Source organism: Parambassis ranga, chromosome 3, assembly GCF_900634625.1.
Source record: "Parambassis ranga chromosome 3, fParRan2.1, whole genome shotgun sequence".
Lineage (NCBI taxonomy): Eukaryota > Metazoa > Chordata > Actinopteri > Ambassidae > Parambassis > Parambassis ranga.
Genome location: NC_041024.1, coordinates 15,827,588 through 15,845,288, shown reverse-complemented (window position 1 = coordinate 15,845,288; position 17,701 = coordinate 15,827,588). Strand labels below are relative to the sequence as shown.

The 17,701-nt window shown below is 40.2% G+C and overlaps 1 protein-coding gene across 1 annotated transcript in view; it reads right to left on the bottom strand.

The window, feature by feature from the left end:
- ush2a (Usher syndrome 2A (autosomal recessive, mild)) overlaps window positions 1-17,701 on the bottom strand; it is a 138,023-nt gene that overhangs the window by 78,257 nt on the left and 42,065 nt on the right. The window contains 15 exon segments of the mRNA XM_028402276.1: window positions 3-165; window positions 3,001-3,160; window positions 3,968-4,053; window positions 4,347-4,422; window positions 4,975-5,115; window positions 6,482-6,670; window positions 8,062-8,142; window positions 8,317-8,535; window positions 8,796-9,069; window positions 9,164-9,294; window positions 9,639-9,847; window positions 10,084-10,189; window positions 10,375-10,501; window positions 12,709-12,839; window positions 17,526-17,649. Coding sequence (XP_028258077.1) covers window positions 3-165; window positions 3,001-3,160; window positions 3,968-4,053; window positions 4,347-4,422; window positions 4,975-5,115; window positions 6,482-6,670; window positions 8,062-8,142; window positions 8,317-8,535; window positions 8,796-9,069; window positions 9,164-9,294; window positions 9,639-9,847; window positions 10,084-10,189; window positions 10,375-10,501; window positions 12,709-12,839; window positions 17,526-17,649 — 2,217 coding nt within the window.

Here is a 17,701-nt window from a genome sequence, read left to right as displayed (position 1 = left end):
ACAGCTAGAGTGACAATGTAAGACGTTCCAGGGGTTAGGTAGCGGAGTGTGTGGTCTTCAAAAAGTTTAGAGCTGTTATAGGCTAGCACAGCCTCACCACCGTCATGTGACAGGAAGATGGAATAGAACTCCAAGACACCATTTATCTGAGAGGGACGTGACCACCTGAAGAGTATAAGAAAAAAAGGCATAGATAAGAATTGTACCAGAACATTACATTATTACATTTTATGAGACATTTACACTGTATTTGCATACATCCACAGCCTAGTTAGTTCTCACAATAAACATCCGCCTGGTGTCATTAAAGACTCATCTGAACATTCCTCTGAGTCTCATATTTGGCTGTAATAGATGGACTTTATAGTTCGCTTCAAGTGTTTGGATTGACATGTCTCCTGTATGATATGTCCCATGTAGTTAGTACACTAGACTTTAAATCCAACATAAATTAGTGTTGACTCCCAGTAGCACTACATTACTATGATATAAGTAGACAGAAGTTTTGCCTGTATCAAACTTAAAAATTAAAATTAATAATCACCCCTCTCTTATCGGTAACAGACTTTTGCTTCAAATATTATAAAAATTAAAAACTTTTTGATTGTATATGTGGTCTGTGAAATACCTGCTGTAAAGACAGATTTAAATGTGACAACATTTTCTGTGGCAGTCCTTTTGTCCAATCACTGCATCAGACTGCTGTGTGTATGTGTGTGAGTGTGTGCACACGCATGTGTGGTTTTATCTCTGCCTTTCCATCTGTGAGTAGATGAAAACACAATGCTGAGCTAAGGTGCCTTACACATGAAACACACACACACACACACTGCACACACAGTTTCCTTTGTCAGGTAGAGGTGTCTCCTCTTCTATTTTTAGAACAGGAAGGTCATCCCCAGCAGAGAAAGGGGGAAGACAGCTACAGACAGAGAAACATGCAGACTCTGTCACTGATTGTAAAAATTAATTGAAGAAAATGTCTTTATATATTTAATTCATGGATCTTAAATGTTCATACTGTATTTCTCTGTTTTTAAGAACTTAAAAAAATGTAAATAGTTCCTGGTGAGATGTTCAGGCTGTAAAAAAATGTATTATAAGTTTATGGGAGGAAATCTGAAGAATATCCAAATGTTCCTGTGAACGTTTATTTGATTTTTCCCTGACTTAAAAACATAAATTTAATTTCATTTACAAATATGCTTTGACTGACCATGATACACTTTTTACCACCAGCCAAATCTTTTGTTCGAGGTAACTGATAACATGACGTGTGTTATAAAAATAACACACTTGAACATTTTTATAAATTGTCCTGCAGTTTGTACAAATCCCAGAGAGCAGCCAAAGCCTCCTGGCACGGGAGCAGAGGGAGGCCATTTTAAAAAGTGATGGATTCCTTTCTTGGGTCCTCCCATTAAAAGCCAGTTTTTGAATGACTGATGAGTGTGTATTAGCACACAATTAGCCACTGTGGCTAATCTATCACATTTATTATAAGATTTATATGCTGTCGATTGGCAGTGTGATGTATGTCCACTTTTGAAAAACTAAATCAAAGGGGAGTTGTAATAATCTGTGTTATAATTCATGGTAGTAATGGATTTAGAAAATCATTGATTTTAAAAGTGTGTTATTTTTTTTTCTGGATGTTAAATATAAAAACATGCGTTTCAACTGAAGCATGTGTCTTTTGGAGCTTCACCACTCTCCCGCTGTTCTCTAATGCCTGTTCCAATTGAATAAGATCTGAGAAGTGTCAGTCATTTCACTCTGGGTTGGTTTAGCCAGGCAACTTCGAGACTTCGGTGTCTGCCTTGGAAATGTCTCGACAGGTTTGTTGTAGCTGTGCATATGCAGCACGGTGTGTTCATTCCTGTGTCTTAATGTTGAGATGTAAACTGTTTCTGTAGGATAGTGCAGGGTGTAAATCTTCTGGCGTTGTGTTGTTTGTATCCTGGAGCTCACCTCAACCTTTCTCACAGTCTCTCACCCTTATATTCACACAAACTCTTATTTGTTTTCATATTTTCTCAAAATGTCCTCCCCACATTCTCTCCTTTGCAATCCACACATCATCCTTCTGTACTCTCTCCTGCCCACTCTGTCTCTCCCGCTCCCTCCGTCTCACTTTTCCTCAGCTTTTCTCACAGACACAATAGAGTGGTATTGACCAAGTATGATCTCTCACCCTCTGCCTATTACTAAAGTGCTAACAAGGCAATATGCATCCTTCCCACACCTGAGTAAGTTGTTCAAAAGCATTTTAAAGGCTCAAGATATGATGTATCCCCTGCTCTGTGGAATGAAGAACTCCTGTGGATGTTACTTCAGACCAAGCAGAGATAGCATGCACCTACAATGAACAAGATATATTACAGACAAGTTTTGTGTCCAAAAAGTCGAACATTGTTTATATCCACCTTTTTTCAGAGTGAGCCAAATGTCATCCCTGCATCCACATGAATGTCTGTGTTTGTGTATGCAGAGATGCACAGACATCAAGTGAAAGCTAAAGCAAGTATCAGTCATTGCTCCTCCAACATAAACTGTGTGCGATTCCCTATTATTTTCACTCAGTGTGTGGATACACTGGTATTTATGTGTGTGGTTGTGTTCTCTCTGCATTGAACACTACTGTTAGTGACACTCAGGACACTGATGGCTTTCATGCAGACTGGCCATGAACATGATGTAGTGCAGTGATCTTCCTTTGTCCCTCTAAGAGTGAAAGGTCATCCACCGAAGAATATTCTGCATAGCAAACACAACTGCAGAAGGTCACTGGCTCTCTCTCTCTCTCTGTTCTTTTGTCTTATACAGACAGAGCAATCACCTTCTCTTTCATCATATTTCAGATAGATTTGTAAGCTGACAGAAACAAAATTAATCTTTTTTAGTGCATATTTTTCACATTCAGCACAATCTGCTGATAAATGCTTTGTGACTATTTCTATTTATATGTGTCCAACATATAGTATGTGAGTGTGTACTTACTCTACAAAAATCGTTCGAGAGTCTAGCAAGGTGAGAGCTGGTGCTTGTAGCGGGCCTGGAGGAAGCTGAGAGGTCAGCGCTGTAACTTGTGAGCTGTTGGTACAGCCCACCGACGTGCATGCGCTTAGTACCAAGACATGGGTAGAGTAAACACCAAGACCTGAAACACAAAAACAAACTTATAATTCACTTCTTTAATTGTTCTTGAATTGTTTTGTTTCAAACATTCCTCTGTGTGCAAATCTCTTTCTTTTTAGTACTGTTCTCTTTCAGGGTCTGTCTCAAAACTGCTCACCATCTGCTCCACTGGTGCAATCTGACTCAGTAACACAATCTATTCCTGCACATACTGTATAATTACTGTGTCCATAATCCTTCCAATCACTGTGAACATCAGACACTCTGCATTATTAACCCAGCATGGATGATATGTGCTCTCATGCCTTCATTAACTCGCAAAGACACACACGTACATTGCTGGACACTCTGAGGTTTTGCCACTCATGCATGTGTGTGTGTGTAAAATCAAAATAAGTGATAATCTACTCTGCTCATATACATTTTCCAGTAGGATGACTCTTGTGCATGTACCTCTATGTAGTTTGTGTACATTCTACACTGAGTGTCTTGTATGCGCCTCTATCTATTTGCCTCTTGGTACAGAACTCCAGTCTCAGTGGTGTGACGTGCTTTATACCTTTTTTAGTGAATGCTTTCGAATCAAATTGTGTGCATGGATGTGCGCTAATCTTTAGTTTTCTTTGTTTCTCCGTCGCTTCATTTTCATGTGTGTGTGTTTAGCCTTCTTTTTCAAAGTGCTATTCCCTCGGTAAGGACTGAGACACTCTTTACTCTTTCAAATGCTAATCCCCCACTCCATTTTGCTTTTCTTCGCTCTTCCCTTTCTCTTTACACAGAGGCCCCATCGCTCCACCATCACAGCACACACACACTTTCTCCTATTTACCAGTGATGTTGTGTTCTCTGTTTTTTCCTCTGTAGACCAGTTGGTTGTTGTGATAGAGGAGGTACTCTGTAATGTGTCCATTGGGCCTATCATAGGAACAAAACAGTCAAATGAGGACAATATTATGATGTTAAATATACCGTAACTTGCACTATTTTGACATTACATCCTGTGCTGTGTTCAATAGGTGCATGTTGACTTGTATGTGATTGAGTTTACTGAAACACATCTTCAGCTCATTACTGTCTTTTTGTAAATAAGTAGGTTAGAAAGACAGAACTTTGAATTAAATGTGTGTTGTGGTTACACATAAGCAACCTATCATAAACATGTGATTTGGACATGAGAGGAAAAGGGTGTGGGTGAGACTGTGTGGTACCTTGCTGGAGTTCCCCAGGTAAGATAGAGAGCTGAAGGGGAGGAGACAGCTGATGGAGGAGACACACCACCTGGAGCTGAAAGTATGGCAAAACAAAAATATACCAGATGTATACACAACATGAAAAACACAATTTTAACATACTTGTTATATAAAAAGGGAAAACACACTAGGCTTAACCTTAGAACATCACAGAATAAGTTATCTGTTCATCTTAGTAACAGACCAAGAGAGTTTTGAAAAAGTTATTTTTTTCCGATGTCCCTAACGTGGTTCTGTGTCCTAAATCCATGCTCAGTAAGAATCAATACAGTAATCTGTTTTTTCCCTTTTCTTCAGATTGATTTTTACTGTCTCTGTACTGACCCCTGCCGTCACATTATCTCCCCAACAAGGCCAGTCAGTCCAACACAGATTGATGTAGTGACTAACATATGAAGAAAAATCTGAATCCTTATACCCCCCCATGACTTCCCAGAGAAGAAATATGTGGCAGTGTGTTCTGCTTTTCATTCTTTGCTCTCTCTTTCTTGTCTTGCTGCTCCTCTAAACATCTCACCAATGAGACCAGATGACAGGGTTAAAGTGTGTCTAACTGTAAGCTATAGAGACAGACTGTGTTTGTTACCTTCCTGTGGGGTTCTGAGATTTGATCTCAAATCGCCGTCATCACCACTGTCATTATAAGGACTCTCGGTGCAGCCGACAGCAGTACAGGCACTTACAGTGACAATGTACTGGGTGGATGGAGTGAGACCCGGCAGCACACCTGATGAATCAAAGAGAAGGTGAGGCAGACAACAGAGGTGGGTTTTATTCAAGGATTCTGGAACATACCACCCTGTATTTTGCTGACTCAGCTGTATGTCTGAATGCACATGTTAAATATGGGCATGTGAGTACTGATGGCCTTGAAGAAAAGTCTCTTTTATGAGTGCACCAGTATCAATATGCTCCAACAGTGCCATTGAAATGCTTTACTTGTTTCTATGTCCCGCTGTTGCTAAGCAAACTTACTGTGTTTGGCAAACAAAGATGGTCCCTTCTAATTGTAAAGCTCCAGTCGTCTCCCTCTGATGTGTTTTGTCCTAGCCGTCTTGGCCCTCTCCACTCCTTTCTATATTTTCTAAGTCACTCTTTTACATCCCTCTCTTTTCTTCCAACCCCTCCAACTCTCCCCACCTTTTGTGTCCAATCACCCTGTACTTCTCCCTCTCTCTTCCTCTCCCTCTCCCTCTCTCTCTAGCTGTTACCCATGTCTTTTAATTCAATTAGGGGCCAGGGCCCCACTCTGCTGCCATTACACCCTCATTTGCTTTCTGTGTTTTTTAGCCATTGGTGTAATTCTGCAGTCAGGTGTCGAGGCCATCATAAATTAAGAAGAAGTCTTATCACGGTGGACTTAATGTCTGGCAAAGAGAGGGGGAGGGAATGAGGAGCAGCGCGAGAGACACAGGGAAAGACGGAGACAGAGAGCTCATCTTCATATTTGCCTAGAGACATGGAAGAGTGGATGAGAGGGGGGACGAATAGCAGCAGCGGACACAGACATCATCATCATCATAAAAGATGAAGTGGGGAAAGATCGAAAAGTGAGCAACAGCGAGAGAGAGAGAAAAAAAACGGAGCAATGCCAGGGTATGACATCATTGGGGTAGTCCTGAGTGTCTTGTTCCAAATGGAGACAGTCTCCTAAAGCTGGGGACTAGCCAAGGAGACTTTAACAGGGTTGCCTGGGACAATGTGTGTGTATGTGTGTTTGTATGAAAGACAGAAAGTGAGTTAAAAAGGCAGTGTGAATATGTTTTCAGTGAGGGCCAAAGTGTCCCTGAAGGTTTCACAAGCAGGCAGCAACAAAGCTGCCTACTTAGGACTGACAACTCAGGATCATTTGGACATGCATAGCAACAGAACACAATTAACCCTCGCCCACACTGAAAAGTAAAGCAATGAGTTGCTCCAAGTTGCCTGCCTGATTGTCATGTACTAAAATAATCATGAGTTGAACTCTTTCCCAGAAAAGTCATGCAGTTTTGTAATGGAAACATTAACACTGCGATGCCAAAACATTTAGGAAACAATTTCTGACTTCAAATACCTTCAGACAATAAAAGGTTTGTGTGTGTGTCTATTACCTGTGAAATTTCCATTAGCCAGGTATGTGGCTTTGATAGGTGGCACTTCTGGATGGTCTCTATTGTAGGCTTTCAGCACATATCTGTCAATCAGCCCTCTGGTGTTACCAGTGGGTGGCACCCAGCTCACTCTGGCACTGAAGCCGTTAAAACTCTCCACTCGGGTAGGAGGTTGTACAGATGTAGGTACTAGAGAAACAGAGAAAGGCAGATGAGAGATATCAAGTGTCAAACAATATTAGGTAATATAAATAGCAAGAAAAATAAAACGACCACAAACAACAATTAAACTAATATAGATACGAAATTTAAAGACAAAAGAACAAAACACAGAAAAATTAAATACTGATATGAGATCAAGTCGAGTAAATGTCTAATATATCAAGTTACAGCTAAACATGATAATATAGATAAAAAAAGCCAAACAACAGGTCAGGAGCATGTGAGATTAAAAAAAGGCGCCCTACATCTCTCTGTGTTTTAATAGGCCCAGTAAATCATACCTCTCCATTAGCATAAATAGTATTTATGAGAGTAGTAACTTTTTCAGCACTGATTTAATACAGCCAGCCATTCATTCTGGGCTATATTTCACAGCAATCAGCCTCCCTCCTTCTCTGTAGCACTCCCCTTATTTCTCTCTCTGACACCCTCAGCAGTTCAGGATGGTTCAGACTCCCCCCCGACACACACCCACCTCCACTGCCTTCTTCCTTGCTCTCTGTCTCTGTCCATCTAGAGCCACATTTCAGTCTGCACTTGTGTTTTTGTCTTTCTTTACATGTTGTCACCATCACTCATTCAGGACTTCACCCAAGAATAAGTCAGTGTGTACGGATGCGCGCTAATGTCAGTAGAAACACTTCCAATAACCATAAAAGTACAATTAACACATGTACAGCTTTTGAAACCTTAGTTAAACAAAAAGTGTTAAACTTTTTTATGCAGAAATATACAGTATAGTCTACTATTAGGAGATGCTTCATGGTCCATTTCCTCTCATCTTTTTGTTTTTCTTCATTAACTTCTTTCCCTCTTCTCTTCAGCCTTTCAGTTTTTATCTATCCTCTTACCCTCCCTGCATATTTATATTCACCTCCTCCGTCCTCTTCCCTCTTTGCTGTCCAACCTTTCCTTCTGCACTTCTTCCCAGATTTCATCTCAGTCTTTGCCCTCATCCTCTTCCTCGCCCTGTAGTTCTTAATGTTTTTAGCACTTCTTACCTCCCTCTACCTCCATTCCTCTCTCTGGTCGTAGCATGGTGTACTGAGACCTACCAGTGTATCGTTCACTACTAACGAGCAGCTTTATATTACACTAGGGACCACACAGGCCATTCTGGGTTAACAGCCTTTTACTGTGATGCCCTTTATAGAGGCCTTATCAATCTCTCATACCGCTAGACACATGTAATATCATTGGCTTTGGAGAAGTCTCACATACTGTACAAGATAGTGGTAATTTTATATCCAAAATCTATAATAGTATAGTACTCTATAGAGAACTCTATAGAACAAAGTCAGAGGGTACATATGCTGCTTATGTGTGTGCCAAAAATCATGTGCATAAATGAAGTTCACCTTTGCCTCGACTGCGTCCCCTCTGCCAAGGTCCTGCTGCCCAGCCTCCTGCAGCCAAGGCCACAAATCTGTACAAGTACTCTTTAGAGATATGTTGTGTTTGCAAATGAGAAAAGGGGTGTGGGGTGCACAAGAGACAGGGGAGACACAAATCATTTAAATCACTTAAATCAACGACGTGTTCTTTTTGTTGTTTGTCTGATGTTGATATTGACAGTGTACTATTTCTGTGTCATGTATACTGTGCACTTTTACCAGTGAAAGGCTGTAGGCTATAATCAGTAGCTTGTGTCTTTCTCCCAGTGTACACCAAGACTGAATCATTTCCTCTGCAGTTGTACCGACTCTCACTGGTGGGACAGCCATCTAAGTAGACTCTAGTGGAACGTTGTGAAGCGACATGGAGATTAACACTTTGTGGCCTTCTCTCATCACCCCTTTGTATGGTAAGACCACTTATGCAGCCTCCCAGGCCTGTATAGAGAAGAGGAATAGAGGATGAGAGCAAAAGAGGAAAAAGAAAGAAGAGAGGAGAAGAATCCGTATTTTCTTTGTGAAAACTTGTATTTACACTTTAATCCATGCACACATTGGAATGTTGGCATAAAGCAGCAATATCAATAATGATTCCTGGTCATCCATACTAATGCTACATGAAACATTTGGTTGAATATCTTATTTCTAATTGGGGAGATGCATTGATGATTCTCTACATACATACATATATATCTCACCGTGTCTGTGACTTTGGCTGTCCAGAGCAGGATGCATGAGCTCTGCTGGCACACCACCCAAGTATAATGGTGAATCAACTCTCAGCCTCGCTGCTCCTCCCCTTGTTTCCTCTGCCCAGTCATCGACTGCAGCAGAGATGAGCGTGCCACGTTTTACCAATGACAACCGCTTCTGGTCTCCATCACAGTAGCTAAGCCCCACCCACATGCTGAGTTCAGTCACAAGACCTTCAGAGGCAATAATGAAGGACAGCAGCCCTCCTTCCAGCTCCACCTAAAATATACACAACAGTTGAACTCCATTTTACTTTTTCATTTGAGCATTTTCTGTATTCAAACAACACATTGAATTATGTCTGTGCTTTTACCAGCATATAGTCCTCGGATTGTGCGCTGTATGTAAAGAGCAGAAGTGCATTCAGCTGGTCAGTTCTGAAATCCATAGAGATGTCAAAGTTCTGGCCACCACTAAATACACCACTGTTCAACTCCAAGTAACCTGAAACAAGGAAGAAGTAGTCATATTTCCAGAATGAGTTCCATGGCATGTTAAAATCAGAAAGTGGAAGACGAAAGAGGATTAGATGAGCAGTCATCATGCAGGAAATGAACCCTTAAAACAAATCTTTCAATCAGAGGCCAATTAACATCATCATTTATCAACATAAATCCATGTCACCACTATCAGCAGCAAACATCTTATTAAGATACATTTAGCTAATCTGGGGAAGTAAAAACTATATAAAGTTATGTATGAAGACACTTTGACTGCTGACGCGTTAAGCACATTGTGCTACAATTTCACTATGTAGCAGGCACTATAGCTCTTATCAATGGTCTTACCATGACCAAGAAAATGGGCTCCATCCACAGTTTGAAGGGGACATCCCTCCCAGCTTTCATACACTGCCGCCTTCTTTGTGGCTTTTCCCCAGTCCAGATGTTGCCACTCCTCTGATGGGGTGTCAGCCATCTTAAATCTCACATCTCTGAGACAACCTGAGAAGCCCTGTCGCACTAACGGGGCATCTCCAGAGATGAAAGAGACACAACTAAAAAGTCAATCTATTTTTTTCACTTAGTGCTTTTCAGGTTTCATGTAAAGAATAAAACCTAAAGCCGGAATATGACAATGATTTTGAAGGCTCATGCACATAATCAAGAAAGTTCGTAAATGTGTTTGTGCAGAATTATGATGTCAAAGTGATGCTGATATTTACACTTCAGATATTTACACTACAGACTCAGACTACCGAAACATGTCAGGTCAGTTTGCAAAGGGTAATACTTACCTAAATCCTGTCTTAGTAAAGTAAAATCTTCTGGAAGCCCTCCAATGAACAACCCCGTGTTCTCACCAATAATGGTGCTGCCACTCGAAGCTGATGCACTTCCTGTTGGCAGCAGGTGGATGGCGTTTAGGAAAAAGAAATACAACAAAGGTAAAAAAAACAAAAGAGGTAATGTGAGAGAGGTACATCCATCTACATGTGTACATCATTACATGTTTAGAGGACTATAATGCATTCACAGAAACACGCACACACAGAGTGGTCAGTATGAATATGAGAAGAGTTACCACTGTATTGATTGTTTACAACGATTGTTCCCACGGCCCCTCGCCTTGTTGCTGTGATGCTGTGCCATTGTCCATCATTGTAGCGGTGCCCTCCATCACCCTGTACACTCACAGCCACCGCTGAGCCCTGCACACATAAATACACACACATAAGACACCCATTGACTTATGCCTTCTTCCAAACACTGACCAGAGGTCCGTGTGTCTCATAGTAATCAATAAAGTGGCTTGTGACCAGTTTTTTTCACAGTAAAATCAAACATGTTTACTTTATAAAATGTGAATTTTTTTCTTTTTTTATCAATCTGTGAACAAGATTAACCAATAACGATTGGGCGCACACACACGCGCGCACACACCATCAAAAGAACACAAACATTCACATATAATCATCAAAGTGTTGTTACAAGGCTTTTTGCTACCTATTAAGTATGACATCATTGTTGTGATCAGCTTTTAGCAAGTAGGCAAGGAGTAATGCAGTAAAAGCAGAGTAACGGGTACATATACACACATACAGACACACAGGCTGTGATGAAGATTTAATGATAAGATCAATAAATGTATGAATGCCAGACTATATCAGCCTCTGACATCTTTACTACTATTGCAAGACAGCTCTACTTAACAAGACAACAGGGGAGGAGTCGATTCACCACCGCTCTGTTTTACACATACACACAAACACGCCAGTTGTTCACCTGGAGGATACTCGCGAAGGAAGTGACGAACACTAACGCTCCCGGAAACTGCTATGAATGTGCCCTTGAGCAAGGTATTTAGGATGTGACTGCTCAAATGGATTTGTTGAACAGGCAGAACATGCAGGTTTCACCAGTAATGGAACAAACTTTATTCCATTTTTATATATGTCTGATCTCCCACCGCCAGGTGTGAATAGACACAAGCAGGACATGGAGACAGGTCACTCAGTTTCTTTGCCTACAAGATTTCATGTTGTTTATATGAAAAAAAACAGTTACGCCTGAGAGGCACCTTGTGAGGCCTTATACCATCTAGTGGCTCATGTCTGCCAGATAACAACCGTACACTTTTGTTTCTCTGGACCCCATTTTTCCTGTCAAATACCATTCTCTGGGCTGAGAGCCGCCTCTCCTGTTTGTTTGGAAACATTGCCAACACAGCCAATTCTGGCAAAGTCACAAGTTCAGATTTGTGTCAGTGTGTGTTTTACTAAACAGGCCAGGAAATTCTTTCAATCATGGAATGTAGCGCCCTATATGACAGTGGCAGCTTTGGGGTGATCTTTCTTATTGATAAAATCACTAAGAATATAGTGATATTATAATATAGTATATTATATTAATCTGACTCTAGTGCTTTGGTTGAGTTTTTAAGTGTCCCTGTGGTTCAATGTATGTGAGTGTGTACCTGCTCACACACACACATATATTTATGAGCAGATCACTTTCTGGTGTCATGCTAAATTACCCCCCCTGCACTGGTAATCCCATTAGGCTAACTCAACAGGCTAATAGGGGGAAGTAATGGGCCCAGCTATATGTATCTAGGGGAACACTAATAAGCCATGACACCACTCCCACTGTTAATTACCTCAAACTAGCATAAACAAAGGAATCAACCCAGTTGGAGAAGACACACATTCACTCCATCACATATCCAGCAGACAACATTGATAGTCAACAGCGATCGGTTCAGTGACATACACCCATACACAGATGCATCATGTGGAGGCATTCTGATGACATTTTGATAAACTATTCCATACTGATACTGATGAGGAACAAAGGTGTATGTGTGTGTGTTTGTTTGAGTGTGTAATTAGTTGGTGGCCTCATGGAAGTATGTGTAATCATCTCCCATCATCACTTTCATCAACAAAGTCGTTGACTCTTTAACCCTTCTACATGTGTCTGTATGGATGGATAAGGAAAGGAGGGCTGTGTGTGTGTGTGTGCAAGGGTGCAAAGCTTAATTAGCTTGCAATTGGTATTCACGCGTGGTGACTGCAGGGAATGAGTTAATTGCAGTCCAATTCAAACGTTGACACACTTTCAAAGTTTTTCCCTTCTCCCCGTCTCCCTGACAGAAACCAATGAGGGGCTACAGATCACATTTATTAGATGAGAGCAAGTGAGAGAGAAAAAAGAAAAACTGAGAAATAGAGCAAGAAAAGGACAGGGGTGGATTAGAAGAAGAAAAAAGAGTGATACAGAGGTTAAGGTGTGCAAATACAGTATCAATCTCTAATATGTCTAATACAGAAATATGGAGATGATTTAGTACCTCAAAACTGTAGCTATATAAGGTCTTTAACTTTACATACAGCATAGCATAAAAAACATTACGTACCTGAGGGTCAAACAAAAAGTAAGGACGTCCATTTTTTATCTGAATAGCAAGAAACTCTTCCTGGTTTCCTGGAGAGAAGGCACCGAGCAGCAGGCCATCTGGGGACCGCATCCTGAAACTCAACTCAAGACCTAATGCAAAGTGTGTGTGTAAAGGAGAGAAAGAGAGGGGTTTTTCTTTACATTTGTTATCAGGAGTTGATTGCAGGTGAATAAAAACAGGTGCAACACAGGCAGCATCCATGAAGACTGTCATTAAAAAGATAATACATGTGGGCTTCTTCCCCTTTTCAACCAGACTTCTGGCACTATTTCACTTCTGAATGTGTTAAAATTGAGATGACATGCAGGGTTAACCATGTAAACACTCTGCCTGCATTTTAAGAACCCAGTGTGAGCTTTCAGGTAACCCTTAATGCTCCCTTTAAATTATGAAGCCAGGTACAATTTACCACAACGTTCTGCTTACAAGTCAGAAAGAAAGAGGAGGAATGTGTCGATTTACTTCCTGCATTGTGATCAAGATGTCTGTCTCTCAACACCCCAAAGCTCTAAGCTGACTTTATTCCTATGTAATCTCACCACTAAGGTACTTTAGGGGAAACATGAATGTCAGAAGAGCAGTCTTAGCAAACATACCTGCGTCCACATGTTTAAAGGCTTACACTTGTCATCTCTTCCTATCTCTTAAGTCAAACCCTCCTTTTGTACATGAGATGAGTATGAAAGTAGTTAAACAGAGAATAGTTTTTTAACTACAGTAAATTATGTTGTTTTTAAAAATTATGTTTGAAAAGAAATTTGATCAATTCATGCTCCCAAAACTTGTTAAGCTCACAGGATAACAGGCCTAAGACAGTATTATGTTATATCGGGTCCACTTTAAAGCCTCAGAAATGTGGGAAAGTATGTGTTCTTGTACGAGCTGAACATCTAAAAGAAGTGCATGCGTACACACAGCTGGAGAATTCATCTAGCGTGCTGTCTTGTCATGTTACTATGGATCAGAGATTGGATCTTAATCCACTACTAGATCCACATAACGACACAGACCTGCAGGTTTCTGTGTGTGTTTCCTCAGCACTGTCTGTCTCTGTAGAGAACAGAAGTGTGGGAAGATCTGAGGAGTTGAATGGAGGCAGTCAAGGGTTCATCAGAAGCTAGCATTAGCAAAATAATTACTATGTGAATTCACTTAACATGGAGAGAAGTCAAACAGTTACAAACACTAAATGAATACAGATTAGCCAGATATTTCTCTGGGATTCCAATATTTTTAAACTTTTGCTTTAGTTATATTATTGGAGCTCACACACAAGTCACCACATTTGTTATATGCACATTTAAAAAACTGGAGGTAGAATGAATCTCTACAGTCCACATATTTACTGATTATCAGCAGTTTAAAAAATCTACAGTAAGTACAGTAGCTGCGGTACCAGCAGCACAAAGCTAATACTGATCTTTACATTGTGCTTGCTTTCTGTACATCAAGCAGGCATGTGTCATTTACATTCATGACCTTGTCACCAGAGATGAGTGAAGTCATGACAGAAACCTGACATCACATTACCCCCCTTTAACCTTCTCTCTCTCTATCACTCTCTGGATCTCTCAATCCTTCCTCTCTTTCTTCCTTCTGCTTTTAACCTTCCTCTTCTTTTTCTTGACCTTTTCATTCTTCTTCCTTCTACCTACTGCCTCCTCTGAATATGTTTTCAATCCTTGTATTTCAATTTTCTTTTTAACTCTTTCATTTTCACTGCTTCCATGTATTTTTGGACAAGTGACAATCCCAGAAAAGTCTCATACACTGAGGGCAGGTGCCTAACACATGTTACAGTGGAGAGGCATCGATCCAGTCTGATCACCTCAGAAGGTTTTCCTTACTTTTAGATGAGCACCATATCTCATATTGGCTAATCTAAAAACTACAGAAAACAACATTTGTCCGTGTGAGTCTGTGAGTGTTTGTGATAGACAAAGTGTTGGTAAAGCATGTCCAAATGTACACCATCTAAGTGACAATGCTTGTGCTCAGCATTACTTCATTTTGATTTCCCCACAGGACTTGTGCTACTTTACACTGACAACCACTCTGAAGCCATCAACAGACAAACCTGAGCATGCACCATGACAGGTGACTCTTTTTACACATATGGTAGGCACACAAATAAACATGCACACAGGCACGTCCACAGCGCAACTGCTCAGTAAAAAGGTCCAGGTCATGTTATATCCAACAGTCTGAGAGAATCAGAACTGAGAAGCCAGAGTGCCAACACATCTTCAGAAAAAAGTGCTCCTCTTTCCTGTATCAAGTTGGCCTGCTCTGTCTGAAGCTAGACCTGTAGAGTGTGGAGCGGACAGAGACAATAAACATAACCTGCATTTTTTTTTTTTGCAAATAAATTTCAAGTGGAGTTCATTGTTTATAATGAATTGTGCTGTTCTGTTGGCTTTGTTCCCATGATAAACATACACTATATTACATTATATGTAACATTAAGAAGTAGCAATATCAAGGCATTTAGTGTTTTAAATGCAATATTATAGTTCAGGTGGTATTGTTTCATGTGCATTGTTTCTCCTCTCGCTGTCTCAGTAAACAGTGGAGGTTGTGTGTAATCATCTACACAACATAACCTGAATAACTCCAGTCATGTTAGCTCTCTACTGGCATTAATCAGAGCCTGGCGTATTAATGAGAGCGCGGCAGCTAGCTAATTACACCCATAGATTCTGCAGCAGCCCATTAAATATACAAATGACAGAATTAAAGAGCCCAGCCTCTTCTGATTAATCTTTAAATGGGGAAAAACTAATGATGTCTGTGCAAACTTTCCCTTCACACATTTCTCCCCCTCTCCTCTCAACGTCAATGCCTGGCAATCAATCATATTAATTAAGGAAAAATAATTTGTATCATTTAACATTTCCCTCTTTCCTGCTCAGTTGCTGCAGCGCTTCTGCTACAATGTACTGTGTTAGACGTGTCTGGAAATTATCCAAATCTATTTGTTCCTGCGTTCATTTTTTTGCTTGAATATTTCTGTGATGTTTCATCTCTCTTCATCTACTGCGGGCTGAGGAAATATATCTATATTAGCAAAAATATGAGGACATCGTCCTCTTTCTAGTCTACCCATTCGAGTCCAAAACAATGAAGAATAACACTGACCTATTTCCATTTAAATGTATTACTTTACAAGGAATGATATACACTTAGCCTTAACTGAGCCCTTAATTCAAATATTACCATTGAGAGTGAGTAGATACAGAAACATTACAAATAGGAGGATTATTGAAACAAACTCCTACCAGTTATTCATATCACAGCATGATTGCATATAGTTATAACCCTGTTTTATCTAAAGTAAGATGCAGTGTGGTTAATATTGACTTTAACTGCCCTCATTAAGCTTTGAAAGGCATCTTTAAACATAAGTAAACTGACTTCATTTATGGAAACATGCACTTCTGTCACTGTAATTGCACATGGAAAAGAACCTATTTAGGTAAAATATTATTTCAGTAAAGTGCTCATAAACTAACAGATAAAAGGACAAATGTCTTGTGATTTTACATGGTAAACAATCCTGATCTAAATAAGATTTAACACAGAGAAATATTGATCCGGCTGTGATGTGGCCTTAATTCGCATGTTTAGGAAATGAGAAAGCCTGCAGTAATAACCTTTATGGAAACAACATATTATTAATATTCTTAGGATGGTGCATAATCCTGACTGAGAAAAATGATGATTTTTACAAAAAGCCCATCAGGATCTCTTTCAACCATCAATGCTGGTCTTAGAAAATAAGACGTAATTTCTGAGAAATTACTTTTTAAAAATTTTGTAAATAAAACATCACATGGTTTTGCAAGACTAATTGTACAAAAACAGACAATGCAACTCACATAAAAATGTTAGAGTTGTTATTGCCGGAGTTACAATGTTTCCACAAGACATCAACGATTGACGAGTCTCTCCTCTGTGATCAATTGACTCTCGAGGGGGCATTACACTGCATTACATTCATAATCCAATTTGGCTTTGATTTGTTCGCTGTTCCGTGCACTTCGATGGGAATAATTGTCTGTAGATGATGCTATTAGTATTGATGGTTGTAAAAGGGCGATGGTTTGAGGACTGCCGACACATTGATGGTCCAGAATAGATCCGGTCTGAAAGTGATTGTCTGATCCATTACCCTTTATGAAGGAGGATAGTGGAGGAGATGAGAAGCACCCCTCAAAATCAAAAATCATCATCTATTTTCTGGCGGTATTCAGAGATCTATTTATTTTTGTACTGGAGGAGCAAAGATGAGATCACAATCACTATTTGTTGATCTGAGTTTTAAAATAGCTTGAAAAGGTTTCCCCTGTCACCTACTTCCAACTTTATGTCCACACAAAAAGACCCAGTGATACAAGGTTTGAGCAGGACAGTGAAGTAATCTTAAGTGGCATCAAAGAGCTTTGCTTGCTCAAATCCCACTGATTAGTATCAGCAGTCATTAATTATGAGCGTCAGACTGGGTGATGTTCTCAGATGAAGCAGAACATGTTTGGCTGTGCAGCTCAACCCTCTAATGATGCTGGTAAACAGAAAGATAATTGTCCTTTAAGATGACTGGGGAAGTCATTCTAAAGGAATGTCACGAGAAGACTCAGAGACTTCAGACTGCACTAAACAACACAAAAACAGGCACGTCTGAACTGTATGCTTCTGTTTGCTTGTGCTCACATACTCCAGATATGCTGTTCATTTTCTGAACAGAAATTTGCACGCACACAGACATAATTTGTTACCTGTGAAATCAGTGTTGGTGGGAATGGTGTCACTGGGGAACTGGTAGTAGCTGTTTCCTGAGAATCTGGTTCCTCTGACAACTGGAGCTTGTGGGTCAGAGAAAGAGACGTCTGTCCTCTCCACCTGGAAAACACAGTTACAGAACTGTCGTTACTCACATAATAATACCTACCAT